A 15,669-nucleotide genomic window follows, 5' to 3' on the forward strand; every position below is an offset into this window, starting at 1 on the left:
GGGAAATGAGGAGGAAGATCACAGAGGAAGAAATAGGGCTTCTGTGTCAAGCTTCCTTTTAGGCAGGCTGGAGTCTCAATATACCTGGAAATAACTTTCAGAGGGATTAGGGAATTTCCATGTTCTTCCCCCATTTTTAAAAAAGATTTTATTTATTTATTTGAGAGAGCGACTGAGTGAGAGAGAGAGCACAAGCATGAGTAGGGGGAGTGGCAGGCAGAGGGAGAGGGAGAAGCAGACTCCCCACTGAGCAGAGAGCTGACGTGGGGCTCAATCCAAGGACCTCAGGATCATGACCTGAGCCGAAGTCAGATGCTCAACCGACGGAGCCACCCAGGCACCCCTCCTATTTTGTTTTTAATTGGCTTCTATTTCTGTTGGCTCGTATCTGAGGGCAGACTGTTCTTTTTCCCACCCATGAACTACCATTTTCTAAATACTCAGTGTGTGCAGGGTGTGTGCTAGCTGCCAGGGGAATGGGCACATAAATGAGACCTGGTCATGTCTTCAAGTTGCTTACTGACGTCTAATCTGTTTGAGGAATGATACGCAAGTTCAAAGAAACAGTGGTCACCGAAGAGCTCAAAGTAGCACTGTAACTGAGTCTTGATAGATTTGGGACTGGAATCAATGGACAGAAGCAGGAAAGAAGGGCATTTGGATATTCCACAAGGAATGGCAAAATGCCAGCACACTCAAAATGGGCTCCAAAAACACATTAGGACCTTCCCCATGGAGTAGGATGTTTGAGGGAAGGTGGTGAGAAATATGGTAACATCCTCTCCACCTCCCTTTTCTTGTCCTATCTTCTCTCTGGTCAAGGATCTTTAATTTTTCAGGGTGATGACATGCAGGTCCCGTGTGATGACCCAGAGCCCAACACTAGCCCCTACACCTAGTTGCTTCCACTTGTGCGTGAGACTCCAAGAAATCTTTCTTGGAGCCCACCAGCATCCATTTCTGCTCAGTCTTTGCTGGAAGGAATGTGGATTACTTTCTCATGTAAGTTAATTTCCAGTGAGAGATTTCTTAAAATCCTTAGCACGTGGTGGCAGGCATCACATTTTAGGAAGCCGATAGAAGATGCTAGCTTTAAAAGTATTTTGTGCCTCTTTCCTTGAAAGGCGCTGGGTACAATGTTCTCTGAGAACACAGGACCTGAATTGAAGTCTTAATAACTCTAATGAATTTGCCTTTGCAAGCATTGAAAAGGCTCTCTGAATTATGTACACTAAGGAGATACAAGCCAAAAACTGTTCAACAGCAGCCAAGTGGAATTAGGGAAAAGTAGATGTTGGGAGAAAGAACTCTGTAGTTATAATCCATTTTCTCCACTGCCTGTTTTCCAGTGATAACACTCAGTAGTTTTCAGATTAGCAGGACTTCAAAATGCTAATGTGTGCTATCAATATCCAAAGGGAATACAGTGTACAACTTATTCCAAACATATACTTTTATGTGGGAAATCCCCCCTCCCCAAACCTGTGAGGATTCTGGAATTATTTTTAGAAGCTCTCCCTTTTAGTGTCTTCCATCACTGGGCACTTGGGACATCGAGTGAGTTTAAACCCTCTTCTGGATGAGATCTCTTCAGCTGTTTGAGGACACTGACCATGTTCCCCAAAGTCCTCTCCAAGCCAAACATTGCCACGTCCTACAAACATTCCCTCATCTGGCAGGGTCACCATCTCCTTACTTTGCCTGTGCGCTAGTTTTACTGACTTTCTGTTGCTAGAGTCAATAGGATTTTCTCAAGGGGGCCAGATGAGCAAAGCATACAAATAAATTACCGCTGTTGGACTGGGCATTATATTACCATTCTGTCCTCTATAGAAAAGTGGCAGTTAAGATAGTGCTACTTTGAGGCAGTGAAGACACCAGAGGTGAACAATGCTCTGGGATAAACCACTGAGGTCTGGGTACCGCATTTTAACATGGATACACACCATGACCTAAGGGAAAGGATCTGTTTGAACCTTAAGAAAAAGGTTCTAGAGAACATTTGTATTTTCTTATCTATTAGCTAGACAGCTTCTAAGAACAATTGTCTGGCTAAGTGATTGATGGCACTTCAGAGTTTTAATTCTATTCTGAGAATACACAGATTTGGCATTTGCTTTTCAATATTCCTCTTGATTTGTGTTTGGCCTTTCCCATCAAGAGACAACTTCATTGGTGAGCAAGCACTGCCTTGTCTTTTTAGTTTTATGTACATATGTATCTGTGTGTGTGTGTACAATTTTTTTTTCCATTCAAGGTTTGGTTAATGTCTTATGGCTTTTCTGAGCAATGAGATGAGGTCAGGAAACAGTTAAACTAATGGTCAAACAAAAGCATAGCAGAAAGGTCCCGGACTCAGTGTAATGTAATATTTCCTCATCTTATAATGTTACCAAATTACCATTCATTATGATGGTAACACAATGTTATTGGCACAACAATGCCAAGGTCCATCTGAATTTTATATTCATTCATAATGGAGGATGTTTTTATATTGTATCTATCTTTATAGATGTCATGATGCTGCAGGTGCTTGGTCCAGATCTGGTTTATCATGCTGATGCTGTGACTGAGGGCTGCTAATGGTTTGCAGGTGCTCTTTGTTCAGAGAATAAATCATTCTAAAGAGTGATCGGAGATACAGTCCTGGCCCCTCATCTCAAGGTGGGACTACTAGTTAATAGCAATCTGTGTCCCAGAACTCCCCATGGGTGGCATCTGTCTGAAGCCAACCGAGGGCACATCCTTGCTTGGCTCCTTCCCTTGCATCTTCTGCTGAGAGCAGCAGAATCCAAAAATCCCTCTCCGGAGGGCACGCCCCACAATAAACCACTTTCACTGGGATCTCTACCTCAGGCCCTGTTCTAGGGATGCTGAACTAAAGCAAAGTCATTATTATTTTCCCCAGTAGTTGCCACTTGGATGGTTTGAAAGAGAATGATTCTTCGTGTAGTGACTCTGGAAGCAACTTGAAATTGTAAGCAATGAAATCCAGCTGTTTTGCTAAATATTTGCTTAGAAAATATGAGCCCATTTAATACACTGTCTTCTAAGTGGATGCCAACTAAGAACATGTAGTTAACTTAAAAATCGTTATGGAAACAAGGTATCTGACAGTAAACAGAATGGAGTTCCTCCTTAATTAGTGGAGCAGACTCATACATTGAGTCAGTTATGTTAATAGTGCAGTTTGGCCTGTTCGAGTCTCTGAAATTTTAAGGAGAGGCAGATTACCACAAGCAAATTCAATGCTCTCCTGATATGAGGGTGCTATAGATGGAATACATTTAAGTTGATGTACAATGAGGATGAGTCCCCACCACTAACAGTCCCCATCACCAAAGCCCAAGGATTGGAAGAGTGGATCTGCTTAGTGGGAAAAGGACGCCCATCAAGCCAAGAGGATTCTCCTAGCCTAAGACTGAGTCTTCAGTCCTCTTGACTCAGAGGGTGGGGATTCCAGCCCTGGGGCTGAGGTACACCTAACTGCCTATTTTTCTCTCCATGAAAGGTTGGTTGACCATCTTTGGCTTGCACAGCTGACCAAGTTTTCCGGAAAGGGACAGTTTAAGGAGGTAATCATAAAGGGTAGCCATGTCCTGGAGGCAAGATTAGACTTGCAGAAGAGCCTGCCATGGTGTCCGCTCAACCCAAGGGCCTGGGGGCCACATCGGTGGGGAAGGTGCAAATCCAAGGACAAGAGCAAAGCTGGCAATAGGGAACGACTTATAGAGTGAAAGAGCTGAGGAAATTAGAAACACAGAGGCAGGGTACAAGGCTGGGGTGCTGGTCTACTTTTATTGGTCACTTTCTTGTGGCAAATGCTTTAGGGCACAGGCAGTCAGGCGAGGAACAAATGTGAGGCCCTGTCAACCCAACTCTGCATGTCCATTCCAACTCAGAAATCCTAGACAGTGAGAACGCCAGATTCCTTTTATTTTTAAACAAACATCCATCAGCTAGGAACCTCACACATGACTTTTGACTTTTCTTGGCCATCATTATATAACGTTTGGTTCTCAGTTGAAAGGAAAACAAAAACTGCTCTAATATATTTTCTGAAATGTCACTCTCAGAAAGGTGGCCTTTCCCTGGAATTTGGAATATGAAGAGAAGCCCGGGCCTGAAGGAAGCGAATCTGCAGGTGATACCTGCCGAGACAGGAGGCTAAGGTTTGAAGAGAAAGGAAAGGGAAGAGGGGCAGATCAACTGCGCCCTGGAATCACCAGACCTGGGTGCCCCATGCCTCCTTTCGGGAAGTTAGAACTTTTGCCAGTCTCTGCTTCATGCGTTACTTGCTCTCTTCACCTCCTTTCCCTGCCTCCTCCCTCTCCCCTTTCCTCCCACCTCCCACAGAGAGCTTCACTAATTCTCCTTCCTCTTTCCTAGAAAGAGCCTGCTTGCTTTCCTTCACTTTCATCTTTGAAAAGAGCAGAGTGCCTGGGTGACTCTTTTTTCCCCCTCTGTCCTTTTAAAGATAAAATGGCAGCTATGATATACATTTAATTCTAATAAGGGGAAAATATAGTAAGGTTCTCTTTAGCACAGGGGACATCTTTTTGTGATTTTCAAAATGGAATCCTTCAGAATTGTGGTTGTACGTGAGAAGTTCCTCAAACCCCCCCTTAGGGTAATGATTGTGACATTCCTCAGAGGCAAACTCATTTCTGTTACTCATTTTAAAAACACACGTTCCTTTGTCTTTTCACACTCGTCACAGTGAGATTTAAAATAGAGACACATCATCACCTATTTAAGGGTTATGAATAGCACTGCCTTGAAAAGGCCTGGTGGGAATTTATATGGAATTGAAAGTGACGCAGCAGAGTTGGACGACAGGCAGGCAGGAAAACAAGGTTGGAGGCCAAGCTGTCTCCATATCCTGAGCACAGGACCTGAGACCCTCTTCGGCCATGCTTGCAGTCAAATGTGAGGCATTGTTTCCAGATGGAGAAGTGCAGTGGAAGGGTGGGACAGCCCCAAGATTTGGTGCCATCTACCCAACAAAAAAGTTCAATGACCCAGAGGTTACCCTGAGTACTATGGTAGGTTGGATTACTGATCCCAGCCTTGCCCCTCCCTCTACCTGTGTCTTTTGCCAGGTGGCTCTACAGTCCCTGCCACTGGAAGCAGAGTGCATCTCTCCACCCCCTGATGTGGGCTAGGCCCACACTCTCGAGGAATGCCCCCAGATGGGATAGCGTGCCACCTCCAGTCTGAGGCCTTAAGAAGCCCTGCATGCTTCCCCTTGTCCTTGCCGTGGGAAGAACACAACCTGGCCAGCCCACTTGTCCAAGAAAAGGGTAAGAGATGAGCAACAGAACATGCAACAGCAGCCTAGCCCCAGCTGATCTGAAGAAGCCTGAGTAGGAGTCAAAGAAAGCTACTCTAAGTGCTGGGGCTCAAGAGCACCCGTTACACAGCAACACTGAGCAACCGCGGAGTGACACAAACGCTGCTCCAGAATGAGGATTGTTCACAGGAAGAACGTGAATGACAGTGACTAGAAAGTGAGAGTATGACTAGAATACAGTTTTCTGAACATGAGGACAGTCCTTGTGTGTCTGGTCGCAAAAGGGGCAGGTGGTGCACCCCCACTTGAGCATCTCACCCCTTAACTGGGTCTTGGCCAAGGGTGAAGGGCACGGCAGAATCCCGGCTTCCTGGCCATATTGGAAACCACTGATACATCCAAGTTCAGTGATGACAGACATTGGCTTCTTTGGGAAGCACGAACATTTCAAAGACTATCAGATAATGAAGTAAGAAAAGACCTCCCGAGGACCTCTGCCTGACAGAAGTTAGACCACGCACTACTCACAAGGAACGCCATCCATTCACAGGTCAAGTGAATGGGTTAAGTGGTTATATTCTCACTGAAATTTGCCTTTTAACTTTACCCCTTCTTCCCAGCCCTTCCCTCTAAAGCCACATTGCGTGAGTCTCTTGACTCTTCCAACATGGTACTTTCAAACATAGCTGCACATCCTAAATCTTTTACATGCCAAACTCCCTGAGTTTCCTCATGATTTTATTTTGACACACCACTCACCATTCTGATCACTCTCAGACGCCTACCTACCTGCCTGCCCATATCCCTCATAAAATATGAAATGCAGAATTACAGACAATCCTTGACAAGTACCTAAAACATTGCCATGTACATGAGGGACTAATTACTTCTTGTCATTTTTTTCAATTATTTGTGCCTATTAAGTTTAATTTTTTCTGTAAAATTAATTTGGTGTATCCTCTGAATATATTTCTCTGCTTCAAGAGAGTAATGACTATTTTCTCCTCCAATAATGATGATGATAATACCAACTCCAATGAGTTCCCTTTACTGGGAGCCTACTAGATGCCAGGTACATCCCCTCTGCCAGTTCAATAATCCATTCAAAACCTCTGAGGGTGGCATTATCATCTCCATATCAAATGAGGACACAGGTTCAGAGAAGGTGAGTCACTGGCACTCGGTCACACGGCTGTATGGGGTTCAAATCCAGCCTGATTCCATGCACCTGGTCTTTCAACTACCCTTACTCACTTACATTGTTTTAGCTGGAAAGGGAAAAGCTAATTATGTCATGGGAGTAACCACGAGAAAAATATGGGTCAGCATTGTCCCCACTCTGTGCACTGAATGGAAAGGTGCGTCTTTGCCCACTCCGAATGAAAATGCCTCTCGCCATGTGACGTGACACAGCCATCAGCTGGAGTGTGACAATCACATGATTGGTATCAAAGTCAGGATGGAAAGGAATCAACAGAGGCCAGTCTTGTGATCTTCAACCAAAGTTTTCTTCTATTGTTGTGGTGGACACTGTCGACGTTCTGCCCAGATACCCCTACTGGGTGCACACAGGCAGAGGAATGGCCCCCCCAAAGTTGTCTACCTCCTAATCCCCAGAATCAGAGAACATATTATGTTACAAGGCAAGGGGAAATCAAGGTTGCAGATGGAAGTAAGGTTGCTAATCAGGTGGCCTTGAGATGGAAAGATTATCCAGGTGGGTGCAAGAGGGAGAGTTAGGACCAGAGAGACAGCTGTGTGAGAAAGATGCAATGTGCCATTATAACTTTGAACACAGAAGGGGCCACAAGCCAAGGTGGGGACGGTCTGTAGAAGCTGGAGAAGGCAAGAACATATATTCTCCTCTAGAGCCTCCAGAAAGGAATGTAGCTCCTGACACCCTGATCTTAGCCCAGTGAGACCCCCTGTGGACTTTTAAAGTCCAGAACTATAAGATAATGAATCTGTGTTGTTTTAACCTACTAAGTTTGAGATACTCAGAGTAGCAAAAAGCCACTACTATACCGGAGGTGTGTGTGCTGGCTGTTGATGACTCACAGCTACCCCTTTCTCCAGAAAATTGCTTTCAACAGAACATGAGCCATTTGGCCCAGGGGGTTATGAAAGGGCCTCCATAGTGGGAGGAGGAGGGACGCCCACTGAGCAGGATACAAAAGGCTGGTCTCAAGGAAAGACCAGCTGTGCGACCCATGCGCCAGAGCTCCCTGCTGAGCTGGCTGAAGTGAAACTCCCACTAAGACCACTTTCCTATTCAGCAGCTTCCCTGCCCCATCTGCTTCCTCCCTCTCCCTTCTCCTGAGAGTGCCCCCTCAACCAATCAGGGCACCTAACTCCCCTCTCAGGCTCTGCTTCTGGGGAATCTGGCCTGAGACAACAGTCATCCTCAGAAGAGATGCCAGGCTAGAGAAAGTTGGTCCTGGAGGGGCAGGGGTGGGGCTGGAAGGTGTGTGTGTGTCAGGATAGAGGAGCTGGAAGATGAGACTAGAGGCATATTGGCTTTTGTCTGGGGCCCTCACTGGACCCTGGGCCCGGCCTGAGAGTCTGAGGTTCTTGATCTTAAAAGTGTCCTTCCCTGAAGCATTCATGCCAAGCCCAACACTGTGGAATCTGGGCTGTAAGCGGGAGCCACAGGGTGGGGAAGGCTTCAGGGTGCTTCCAGGCACTCCAGGAATTCGACTGGCCACACATCAGGAGGGTCAGTGCCATCTCGGGAAGACAGTCCACACCTGGATCTGGATCATCCCTGTACTTTTCCTTTTTTAGCCTCGTTTCCATTCGTGATGTCCTTTAACTTCTCCTAACAGGGGGGTACATCCTCAGGCCCCCCAAGAGCAAACACAGGCCTGTCTGTGTTCTGTGGCCACTGGTCAATTACCAGGATTGACTGCTGCTCTTGAAACAACTGGTTCAAACTCACTCTGAGTTCCATCCAAACTGCCTTTATGATTTCCTCCATCTGTTTGGTCACTGGGTTCCTGACACAGGAGAGGGCAAAGAGTATGAACTGTGGAATTTCTGTGCATGTGGCTCTGAATGGCCTACTTTTTCCTTGTAGCTGGGACGTTTTTGGATCATTCTCTTCATCTTGGCATAACCCCTGAGACTCTCAGGCTGCCCCCATTTCCCCAAGGTACTGTGAGTGAGTCCTGCCACATCCGGACTTGTACTGAATGGTGGTGCAATCACCTTTCCTGCCCGGTTCAGTGCCTCCCCAGAATCACCCCTCCCACACCTGCCTGTCTGGGTCATTCCCCTGTAATTCACCCAGCCACAGACTCCCTGCCCAGGCTCCCCCAGGCAGACAGCGCCTTGCACCCTGGAGTGCATGCTGTGATGTCACTCAGGTCCCCCTGTCGTACTGAAGCATTCCGTGCCCACCTGCCCAGTGTCTTGGTTGCCTTCCACTGATTGCCTCTCTGCCCACTGCCCTTGGCTAAAATTGCTCTTGTCCTGGATTATGCCCCCTCCCCAGGGGCTGCCCATACACAGTGAAAGGTGACCCAGAGGTACAAAGACCCATACCTATAGCCTCAATGCATATGACTGTCCAGGGCTCCTAGGGGGAATGGCAAGTTGCAATTGTATCACCATCCAACTTCTCCCTCTGCCCAGTCCTGCTTCCCTTCCCTGTGCACAACTATTGTTCTCCAGAACACTCCCAAACAACCTGCCTGCAGGTATATCTCTGAGGTTCAGAATCTGTCCTGGGGTCTGGACTCAGACTACATCACTCTCACTTGCTCTTCTGGGGGGCACGGGGACCTGGAGGTGAGGGAGGCCTTACCCACGATCATGTGGTTGCAGACATCACAGAAAGTGGGCTTCTTGAAGATGTGCTCCTGAAAGGCGTGGGCCTTGCTGCCAGCCCCTGGGTGCAGGCCAGCCCTGGTGGGTGTGGATGTCAGGCTTCCAGAGGTGGGGAGTGGGCTAGAGCTGGGGCTGACCTCAGCCAGCATGTCCGCCTGCAGTTTCACGTCGCTGTTGGTTCGCTGGAAGAAGTTGTCAGCGCTTTTGCTCCGTAAACTCTTGGTCTTGAAAGAAAGTGATCGTTTTAGTTTCTGGAGCTGCAATGCAATGACAGAACACTCTCTTACGATCAATCATGCAGACTCATGCTGTGGGGGTGAGGTCTGCTCCAGGCACTGCACTGTTCCCACTGACACCCGCCACCCCAAGGAGGCTCACAAATGTCCCTGTGTGGGTGGGCAAGGTCAGTTCCTAGAGGGTATCTGGCAGCCCCTTCTCACCCCATGCTGAGCCAGCTGCCCAAAGAGGCTTCTTGGTGTCTTTGCTTCTGCCTCTGCTCCTCCTCCCTGCCTCCTTGAGGTCCTGCCTATGTGCTACCCAAATGTCCCATGACATTGAACTTTTGACACCGTTTGCCTTCTGAATTGGAATCACTAAGTGTACGACCTTCTGGGCTCAATGGCTGTGTCTGCCATGCCAGGGCCTCTGCTGGTCTCTCTCTGATGGTCACTTAGCAGCTACTTGTCTCTATACACAGCAAAGCAGAAGAGGCCACTGTCTGACTCGAATCCATCTGGGTGAGCTATCCACGGAACAGGAACCAGAAACTCTCAAGCCTGCTTGGGTCTGAAGCATATGGATGAGTAATACGTGTGTGTGTGTGTTTGCGTGTGTGTGTGTGCGCGCGCGCATGCATGCACGCAGATGCGTGTGTGTTTGTGGAGGACACAGTGTCGGATTATTTGCTTGACTTTCTCTGCTCTTTTCGCTGCCTTGCCGCTTGTCACGGCAAACTGGATCGTTTCTCCTTTGCCTTGGAACTTATGAAGAATTAAAACATGGGTTTGGAGAACTACTAATTACTGAAAGGTCTGGGTTTGGTCCAGTCTGCACCACTAATCCAGGCTTCCTACTGGAGCTAGCAGGATTTTTTGGAAATGCAGATGTGAGCATGTGAGCCTACTTTTTAAATCCTTCATGAGGTGTCCTTTGTTCGAAATCTAAAGAAAAGCTCCTTGTCACGGGCTCTGGGGACTGGCAGCTTCTGGGTCCCCATAACAGCTTGTAGCAACACGTACCTTGCTCTGTCCACACCAGCCACAGTGGCCTTTTGAAAGTCTGTGTTATTTACTATGCTTTCTCATAGCTCACTTTTTGTGCATACTTCTCCCCCTGTCCAGATAAAGGAACAAAGCACTTAGTAGTGGCACCACCTGCACAGGTCACTTTACCTTCGAGGTAGTTTCCTTATTTTTTTTAAAGATTTTATTTATTTATTTGAGAAATAGAGTGAGCAAGAGAGCATGAGCAGGGAGAGGGGCAGAGGAAGAGGAGAGGCAGACTCCTCACTGAGCAGGGAGCCCAATGTGGGGCTCAATCCCAGGATCCTGGGATTATGACCTGAGCTCAAGGCAGACGCTTAACTGACTGAGCCACTCAGGTGCCCCAAAGCAGTTTCCTTTTGTAATTGAATATCCATGGGGACTCTGCCTGTTGTCTAGAATTAATGTCTTTGACACAACGCTGCAGACAAAAAGGTGCTAAGCACAAGAGTCTATCTAATAAAGGCCCCCATCAAGTGTAGTCAAACACCTCTCCAGCACATATAAGATGAGTTGATCTGGCCTTGCCGAGCCGCATCACCTCTGCATCAACCCTCCAACCTCTTTCTCAGAAGATCAGGAAGATGTGGTCTTTTATGCTCGGGGTAGACTGCAAAAATGCTACGATTTTCTTCCATTAAACTTCCCCATTCACCTTTGCAATGTGAATTTGCAGCCTTACCCATCAAAGGTAGCATGTTTCCTCACTCCTTGGATCTTGTTGGTTTGGGGAATTTGACCAATAAAAGGTGGCAGAAGCAATTTTAAGCCAGTTCCAAGCCCAGACCTCAAGATGCCTTGCATGTTCTGTCCTTCCTCTTGGAAACCTGCCAAACTGCCATATGAATCAACCCAGTGTAGCCTGAAGGATGATGAGAGACACACAGTCCAGTCACCTCCCATCACATGAGTAAGACCACCGGAGCAGAGCTACCTTGTTTCCCTGCAGGGAATAAAAGGGTCTAGATGAGACCAGAGAACTGTTGAGCTGAGTCCCATCCAAACTGTCAACCCAGAAGCATCAACTAAAGAGATGACTGGTGTTTGAAACAATTAAGTTGGGAATTTATTGTGTGTACACAGCAATACATTGCTTCTTCCCACCTTCCTGCCACATGCTAGGATTTTACTTCTTTGCCCATGTAAGGTTGGCTGTAGCTGTGTGAAGCCAGCTCCTCACTTCAGGGAGCCGTCCAGGAAGGAAGCCTTGCGGGAACTTCTAGGGAGCTCCACTTAGCCAGGGCATCATTAGCCAGAAATGTCTGGCCAGAGAAGCAGCAATACCCTACATTAAAAAGTCTGAAACACTGGGTCGGCCAAGAACCCTGTTTCTTTCCCTTTGCCCTATAGCCCAAACCCACCAGAGGCTCTGCAGCCACCAAAGAAGGAAGAGAAGGAGGTGTTCGTGAGCTATTTTGGAGTTGTTTGTTACTGTACCATAACCTAGCCTATCCTGACTGATAAAGGGGAGCAGAGTCATGTGTCCTTGGGAGCCCTATGTTTATTGTGAAGAGGACCTTCCATCTCCAGCAAAGCTAAGTGAGAGGGGGCATGAAACAGCATTCACTGAGACTGAGCTATACCAAAGTGAGGGTCTGAAAGCCACAAAGGAGAACAGACTTTCCTCACTTCTCATCCTTCTGGCTATCAGCTGGCTAGTGCTGGAGGAAGGGGGGTTTAAATAGATAAGACTAGAGTTTTATTGTGGACGGATTTTAATAAAGTGACCAGGAAGTTAAGGAATCTGCTAAGATTTTGTCATGAGCTGTGTAATGCAGGGGGAAGGTGGTTTATCAAAGCAAATATCATCATATAGAAAAATAAGTCCTTGTCTGTTCCCTGCCACGGAGTTCAGATGGTTCAATAAATTGGCTACCCTTGTCTCAGAAGCAGAACAAAAGCACCTATCTTGATTAAAATAATAGCAGGTGCTCCCTCAGGTGACCTTTCTTCATCTTCCCAACTATCCAGTGAAGACACTGTTGTTTTAGCCCTGGAGAAATGGCTGAGGAGGTTAAGGGACCTGCCCAAGGTCACACAGTTCATGTGAGTCAAGCCCAGGGTTCAGAATTAATTTACCTTCCTTTAAGCTCACACTCTTCACACTGCCAGTGATTAACAGGTGATGGAGAGGAGATAGAGGAGAGCTTACCCTCACCCCTGGGGGGACAGAACTACTTTTGTTCGACAGTGAGTGTGGGAAGGGACATGCAGTGAGAAAGCAAATCTGCTATTTGGGGAGATATTTCCCTTATTTTATAGATTTCAAATTTCTTTAAAAACATAAAGGAGCATGCCTGTTTATCAAAGGGGAGCAGCCGACTCCCCTTTAAGACTTCTCTGATAGACTTTGTGGACTCTGTTGCTGAGACAGTGAAGGTCATGGGGTGCTGCCTATGTACGTCCAGTCTCATCTCCTTCCTCTGCTCGTGTGCTTTATTTCTGTCTTCAGAACCTTCCATATATGGTATCCTGTGTTCCCTGGAAGTTTAGCATGATGCCAAGACACCTGTAGCATTATCCTTGTCCTGTGGGATGTGGCTGGAAATTGTGTTAGACTTTCAGAGCCTGCCTGCTGAGCTGGAGAATTTGCCTTGGAAGCCAATGTGACATTTCTTATTCAAGTGGATAGTTTAAAAGAAATGCCTACAAGTTAAACAAAGTCTGAGCAGTGAGCTCAAAGGAGCACACTTTCTCTAATTATTCCCCAAAGAGTAGAGGCCAGATGGGAACATATAAAATACAGAAATAGAAGCAAACTCTGATAATAGCAGATGTCACAAAATGATTAGCTTCCAGGCAACACTGCCACAGCCCAGCTCCATTTTTTAAAAAAATAATAATAATGGGAGAAGGAACATATATTTTCGAGTATTTTGCTGTGTGCTAGAAATTGCTCTATATATTTTAATTCATGTAATCATCCTAGTGATCTGATGAATAAAAGATCATTCATTCATTCATTCATTCATTCATTCAATAACTCATTCAATAAATATTTATTGTGTCACTACTATGAGCCAGGCATTAGCCTTGGCTTTGGGACTACAGCAGTGGAAAAAAGTAAAATCCTTCTCCTTAAGGTTTTAAGGTCCAGTGGGTGGAGATAGAAAGTAAATAAATAATCAAAGATGTATATAATATAACTTTGGGTAAGGATAAAAGACATGAAGGAAATAAAAGTGGAACCAGACTTTAGAAAGTGACAAGGAAGGCTTCTCTGCTGGTGACACTGGAACAGAGATACATGAGAAGTGAGGGCATGAGCTACTTTGGAGAAAAGCATTCTAAGTAGTGGGGCAAACCAAGGGCAAAGGCCCCGACAAGGTGGGTGTGTTTGAGGAATAACAGGAGGTCAGTGTGTTTGGGGCAGATGGTTGAGGGAGAAAAAGGGCAGAGAAATCAAGTGTCAGCTTCATGCCAAGCCCTGCAGGCCATGGCAAGGACATTGGAATTTACCCTAAGGGTGATGGTTTTGAGCAGGGAATTTTTAAAAGATTACTCTGGCTGCTCTGTGGAAAACAGACTATAGGAGGGCAAGATGGAAGCCCGGAGACCAGTTGGATACTCTTGGAATTATCCTGGGGAGAATTAATTTTGGCTTGGCCTACCACAGTTATAGTACAACATGATTAAATATGGGGTACATTTTGAAGGTAGAACCAAATGGGCTTATTGAGGGATTGGATATGGAGTATGAAGGAAAGAGGGGACTCAAGAATGATTTCAAGGTTTTGGGTTTGAGCAAGTGGGTGGATGGAGGAACCATTTATTCAAAGGAAGAGCCCCGGAGAAGAAGTGAGTTGCTGTGGTGAAGTGGGGGTGGGGATGAAGAGTTGAGTAGGGGAAAAGTAAGTTTGAAATGCTTATGTAAGGAATTCATGGAGCTGGATATATTACCCTGTGATGCAGCCGAGAGGTCTGAGCTGGAGAAATGCATGTGGGAATCAGAGACACAGATGGTACTTATAGCTATGAGGCTTGATGAGATCACTATGTAGTTAGTATGGACACTGAAGAGAAGGGGTCTGAGGATGGAGAACTGGAGGTCAAGAAGATTAAGGAAATATTTCGAGGTCAAGATGATTGAGGAAAAACAAAGGAATCTGAGAAGGAGAAACTGGTGAGGAAGGAGTTGAAGCTCTAGGAAAAAATGATTCAAAGAAGAGAGAAGAACCCACATCATCAAATGAAGCCTATACATCAAGTAATGTGAGGACTAGGGGGAATGTCTTTGGGGGGATCTTTGTTTGTTTGTTTGAACGAGAGAGTGCTTGCACATATGTGAGAGGGGGTGGGGGGACAGGGAGGAGGGAGAAGCAGAAGGAAAGTCTCAAGCAGACTCCCTGCTGAGCACAGAGTCTGATGTGGGGCTCAATCTCACCACCGTGAGATCATGACCTGAGCTGAAATCAAGAGTTGGACACTTAACTGACTGAGCCACCCAGGTGCCCCAAGGTGGGGGGATTTAATGGTAGCAGATGCAGTGAAGTGGTAGGTGGGAAGACCTAACTGACTAGATGGTGGTGGTGGGGGGGTGAATGCAGGTAGTGAGCACAAGCAGTTTTGTTCTAGAGGGGAATAGTGACAGGGAAAAGGGACGCAGCATGAAGGGCGGGTTTGGTTTTATTTCAATATGGGAGATTATTTCAGCAAGTTATTAGTCTGATGCTGCAGAAAAGAGTGGGGAAATGCTGGAGTTATGTCCTCGAGTAGATGGGAGGAGGTGAGGCCCAGTGCACTGGAGGAATAGTTAACTTTAGACTGCAATGAGGTGGTTGATCCATAAGGAGAAAGAGAGGCAGACAGGCTGGTGAAGTTGGTGTTGGATGTGGGTCTTCCCTTTTGATTGCTTCTATTTTCTCAGAGAAAACAGAAGTAAGGCTATCTCCTGAGTGAGGGGAAAGAGGGGAGAGAGTTGGAAGCTGGAAGGGAGAAGAGAATAGCTGTTTCAGTGCATTAGCACAATGCACAATGGAAGGATGCAAGGTGGTACGGAGGGTCTGTTTCAGGTTATTACCTCATTTTATAGATGAGACAATTGAAACCCAAATTTAAATAGCTGGTAAGTTACAGAATGAAGATCCACATATAGGGCTCTCTAACTCCAAAGCCCCTTAAGCCAAACAGACTTTCATAAGATTTCCTACTATTGGGACGCCTGGGTGGCTCAGTCAGTTAAGCGTCTGTCTTCAGCTCAGGTCATGATCCCAGGACCCTGGGTTCCAGCCCCGCATCGGGCTCCCTGCTCAGTGGGGGGGTCTGCTTCTCCCTCTGCCTGCCGTT

General features: G+C 46.5%; 1 protein-coding gene across 11 annotated transcripts in view; it reads right to left on the bottom strand.

The window, feature by feature from the left end:
* Positions 1–15,669, bottom strand: part of STAC (SH3 and cysteine rich domain) — a 147,348-nt gene that overhangs the window by 78,210 nt on the left and 53,469 nt on the right. For 7 of the 11 annotated variants that reach the window (XM_044383281.3, XM_044383279.3, XM_026496700.4 and 4 more), the window contains one exon: positions 9,099–9,378. In XM_044383281.3, coding sequence (XP_044239216.1) covers positions 9,099–9,378 — 280 coding nt within the window. The remainder of the gene's footprint in view (positions 1–9,098; positions 9,379–15,669) is intronic. The other 4 variants (XM_057315907.1, XM_026496698.4, XM_044383283.3 and 1 more) reach the window with 1 other exon arrangement.

This window comes from Ursus arctos, unplaced genomic scaffold (genome assembly GCF_023065955.2).
Source record: "Ursus arctos isolate Adak ecotype North America unplaced genomic scaffold, UrsArc2.0 scaffold_20, whole genome shotgun sequence".
NCBI lineage: Eukaryota > Metazoa > Chordata > Mammalia > Carnivora > Ursidae > Ursus > Ursus arctos.